At 44.1% G+C, this 5000-nt stretch overlaps 1 protein-coding gene across 1 annotated transcript in view; it reads right to left on the bottom strand.

The window, feature by feature from the left end:
- The window catches only part of cog6 (component of oligomeric golgi complex 6), a 77073-nt gene that overhangs the window by 36481 nt on the left and 35592 nt on the right, over positions 1 to 5000 (bottom strand). The window contains exons 6-7 of the mRNA XM_063204266.1: positions 3421 to 3503; positions 1356 to 1426 (exon numbers count right to left, since the gene is read on the bottom strand). Coding sequence (XP_063060336.1) covers positions 1356 to 1426; positions 3421 to 3503 — 154 coding nt within the window. The remainder of the gene's footprint in view (positions 1 to 1355; positions 1427 to 3420; positions 3504 to 5000) is intronic.

Here is a 5000-nt window from a genome sequence, read left to right as displayed (position 1 = left end):
GTAGCACCTGGATGGCTTTGGAATTCAATTTCAGCCATTTTCATGCCATTTCATCATTGGCATGACGTTACATTTACAGCAAGGCACAGGAGCTTTTCCGGTGTATTCCATTCTTTAAACTGGTTTTATGTTTGCATGGGGTGTAATGCTCTCACCATGTAAAACACAGACATATTGGAGCATTGTCTGAAATCATTGATACAGCTGAGAAATACAAAAGGAAATATGAACAGAAAGGGATTTCATTGAGGTTACTTGCAAAGCACTGCACCAATGTACTTTAACCCGCTGACCCGGCAGATGGATATCTAGGCATTACTGCTGCTGCCATCCATGTGGATGGCTTTGGAATCCAATTGGAGACATGTTCATGTAATTTCATCACTGGCATGTCATCACAAAACCATCACGACAAAAAAGAAGGAGAAGAAGAAGAAAAAAACAACAACTGCAGGGCACAGACAGTGTCATGTACTGTACGTATATTTTGAGTCTTTGCACTGATTTTATGCTTGCATAGGGTGTGAATCATTTCATCATTCTGGCCTTGATAAACAGCACCCTATAAAACACACATATCTTTAGATCATTGGATGGTAACGACCACTGAAAGCCATGCCATTTACGTCACCTGTACATTGTACACTGGTGCACCTGAGAAAGACCATGTGAAAACCTTGTGATAGTATGACATCCATAAAATCACCTTTGGCGGAACTAATGTAAAAAAGATATTGACATTCCACTTCTTTCCATTTATCACGTTGACTGCATTTCCTTGTTAAAAAACTGTGAACTGGTGTATGTGTTTGTCTGTCGTGTGTCTGCTGTTTGACAGTGTGTGTGTGTGTGTGTGTGTGTGTGTGTGTGTGTGTGTGTGTGTGTGTGTGTGTGTGTGTGTGTGTGTGTGTGTGTGTGTGTGTGTGTGTGTGTGTGTGTGTGTGTGTGTGTGTGTGTGTGTGTGTGTGTGTGTGTGTGTGTGTCATGAGCAAGGGAGTAATAGAGCTGTCATTTCCAAATGCCATGAGTGTGTGACAGCATGTGGATCATGAATAGAGCTCTGCGTGGGAGTGTGTGTGGAGGCTGCTGCATACGGGGGGTGGGAGTGGACCTTGTCTGTGTGTGTGTGTGTGTGTGTGTGTGTGTGTGTGTGTGTGTGTGTGTGTGTGTGTGTGTGTGTGTGTGTGTGTGTGTGTGTGTGTGTGTGTGTGTGTGTGTGTGTGTGTGTGTGTGTGTGTGTGTGTGGTTCAAGTGTGTGTCAGAGAATGTGCACATGTGTGAATGTGTATGTGCGTGTGTGTCACAGAACGCATGTGTGTGCATGTGCCTGTGCGCGTGCATCTATTCGTACTCACTCTGTGCCCAGCGGTAGAGCTGTTCATAGGATGCCTCCTGCAAAATTGCCATCTGTTCCATGATCTCCAATCTGTACAAGCACACACGCACACGCGCACACACACACATACACACACACACACACACCACAGAGCCCATGACGTACAGACACACCGTTTCACACTTTTTCCACAAGACAGAGATACAGTAATAACGTTGCCACAATTGCAGGGCAGGCAGCAGACACGATCCATCTCTTCTTTGCCACTCAAAACACATCATTCAGTGGCATAGCCACACAGTCAGGGGTGGCCAAATATCATGTAGAAGTAAAAATCGAACCATGTCCATAGTTTCCTTCCAACACAACTACCTTGACTGAGTAACTTGTTTGCAGTTACAAGAGAGTAGTGTTTGTCAACAGGGGCTCTACAGCCCCCCGGGGGCCTGTGGGGGCCCCTTGGGGGTGTTGACAAGGATGCAGCTGAGAGAGGGAGGTCCTTTTGCCATTGGGGAGTATTAGTCTATTTTATTTTTGCAATACCGATGGTTGGCAGGCTTATGATGAGGTCAATGGGGCGTTGGGAGGCTTATGATGAGATCCAGCCTGGGGGCGTTTATTCAAAACAGGTTGAGAACCACTGCTATACAGTGATGTGCCTGTTCCTGTACTGGTTTGATCAAATTTGGGAGCTTGTTTAGCCATGTCATTAGGTACAATGATAAAAAGTGGTGTAACTTCTCCGTAATATCATGTGATGGTGTTAGACCATGGATTTACTTCTTTTATTTTTATTGTGGCACCTCTGCTTACAGTCATGGCAAAACGCATACACAAAACGGCACAATCTGTGCGTAACACTTCTCATAACTAAACAGTCTCTCACAGAACTTTCATTAACCAAGGTGGTGAGGGTATCAGCCGGTAGAAAGGATATGCTGTGCAGTTTCATATCAAATACAACATGTTAAGTAACCCCTATACAAAGTGTACATTTTTGATCGAGCAGTTTTAGAAATTAAACATACACAAGACAAATTCATTATCTTCTCAGGGGACATAGTCAAGGTGCTAGGTGTTTGGGGACTGAACATGCTGCTAAAGTTACACCCCAAACAAAACCTATCCTCTATTGTCATGGAAATTAAAGAATAATATACTTAACATTGCTGAATAGATGGCGATATATCTCGTTTCTCTCATTTCAATGCCTGTTCAAACTTCAATAAAACTCACATTTGTGTTTTGTTGTTTGTTTGTGTATGTGTGTGTGTGTGTGTGTTTTTGTGTATCTCTGCCCACAGTAAACAAGAGCTGAGGCCCGCAGCCCCTCCATGGTAAACAAACAATTTATAACTCTTGGAAATAAATAATTTATAATGATGAATTATAAAGAAAAAAAAAAAAACTTGATAAAATGAGATTTTGTTTCCTCTCACCCTAACTGAGTCTGACAAACAGTTTCATCACACGGGGCCAGTTTGTCACGCGTAGCGAGGGCGACTGCCACGCTCATTGCAGAAAAAAGTTAATAACAACCATTTCATGATGATTCAAAATGACACTTGCTGGAAAAATGTACTTCTAAGCGTCTCAGTTTTTTTTTATTTCTGTTGTAGTGATGGATTAAGAAGGGGGAATTGGTTGGGTGAAGGAGGGGTTTGGAAAAGAGAAAGTGCTGGAGGAGGTGGGGAGGAGTGGGTTGCATTTCGTGGGAGGAAAGAGTAATTGTGCCTCCTCACTAAAACCCAACCTGATGGGGAGAGTGACGCACTGTTGTAAGGGGGGCATAATGGCCTTCAGTGACCATGCAGTGATGGTGTAGGCGTTCGTTTCACATGTGACTGGTAAGTGAACATGCATGCATTCATGTGTGTGTGTGTGTGTGTGTGTGTGTGTGTGTGTGTGTGTGTGTGTGTGTGTGCGCGCATGCGTGTGCGTTTGTGCGTGTAAGAGAGAGAGAGAGAGAGAGAGAGAGAGAGAGAGAGAAAGAGAGAGAGAAAGAGAGAGAGAGAGAGATAGAGGGTGAGAGAGAGCGAGGGAGAGAGAGAGAGATGGAGAGAGTGTGTGTGTGTGTGTCTCACCCGGCTGTTTGCTGGTTTGTCCGCAGTAGAACTTTTACATCTTCATGAATAAGCTTCACCCGATTCAAAGCTTTGAAAAAGTCCTGCAGAAGAAAAAACAAAAGACACAATAACAATAGAACATAATTAATTATTTACAATAAAGAATGTTTTATACAATTTCAGAATTCAGCTTTTTGAAGTCCTCGTCATCACAGTGGCAGATTGTTGGGAGCAGGATGGGCTGAGAGAGAGAGAGAGAGAGAGAGAGAGAGAGAGAGAGAGAGAGAGAGAGAGAGAGAGAGAGAGAGAGAGAGAGACAGAGACAGAGACAGAGACAGAGAGAGAAAATAATGTAAGTGAGCAGAGTGAGTGAATGAATGACTGTGTGCTTGCGTGTGTAGGTGCGTGCGTATGTGCATGCCTGAGTGAGTGAGTGAGTGAGTGAGTGAGTGAGTGAGTGAGTGAGTGAGTGAGTGAGTGAGTGAGTGAGTGAGTGAGTGAGTGAGTGAGTGAGTGAGTGAGTGAGTGAGTAAATGAGCGAGCAAGTGAGCGAGCGAGGGGTTCACACTGACGTGTGACCGGAACCTCACCATCCATTAGGGCCCTAGTGTAATTGTGTAATGCCACATCTGTCCCATTTATAATGCCTACACCCCACTAATGCATCCCCCCACCCCTCCACAATCTCTCCCATCATGCCTGAACCCCCACTAATGCTTGCATGCTTCACCTTTCCTCACATTTACACGCCACCCACCTAATGCTGCACCCGCTCTAATGTCAACACTCCAACTCTAATAATGAACCTTTCCAGTGCTAGCACCACATCTCTAATAGTGTCTACATATGAGTCAATGACGTTTTAGTAGTCGCACGTGTCAGGGTGGTACAACCATAGCTAATGCCACTATAGTATGGATCATCTAAGAAGCATATTCATCGCAGGACATTAATTACTAGTAACTAATTCATTTAAGGTCATTAGTGCACCTCCTGAGTTCAAAATAACTTTACTGAACCACATACCCTAAAAAAGTTTACAATAATGTTTATAATAATAATAATGCATTCCACTACCTGCCTAACCGAGCAAACACACCGGCGGCAACAAGAATGGGCGACACAGAATCGCTGGACTGTGTAGCAAGAATGACAAGAGCGATAGAAGCGGCAGACTATGTCCCGCTAAAAGCAGAATGCAAGCATTCCAACATTCCAATTGGCAGTGGTGGCTGTCGCCGAACCGCATCATAACTCATTTGCATGACATTCGCTGAAGTCCAACTACAAATTGTCGCACAAGTCGCTCAAATTGCCAATTGCTAATTTGTGTTTGTCTCTTCAGTTGCCAGTGATTCAATAAAAAGTAAATTACTTGTGTCAATTATTCTTGTTTGTGCCATAACAATGCAACCACTCTAATGTACACACTCCTTTGACAACTCTAGTTGATGATGAACCTTTCGTTCTATCATAGTGGCTGAAGCTTTCCAATGCTGGCTGTGCTGCACGCTTCTATCTGCTGCCTGTTGGATGTCTCTAATGGACTGGCCCGCTCCTATCGCACTGCCGGGTGCCTTGCAGTACAGTACGTGGGC

Source organism: Engraulis encrasicolus, chromosome 8 (assembly GCF_034702125.1).
Source record: "Engraulis encrasicolus isolate BLACKSEA-1 chromosome 8, IST_EnEncr_1.0, whole genome shotgun sequence".
Taxonomy (NCBI): Eukaryota; Metazoa; Chordata; class Actinopteri; order Clupeiformes; family Engraulidae; genus Engraulis; species Engraulis encrasicolus.
This window is presented reverse-complemented; position numbering and strand designations above follow the sequence as displayed.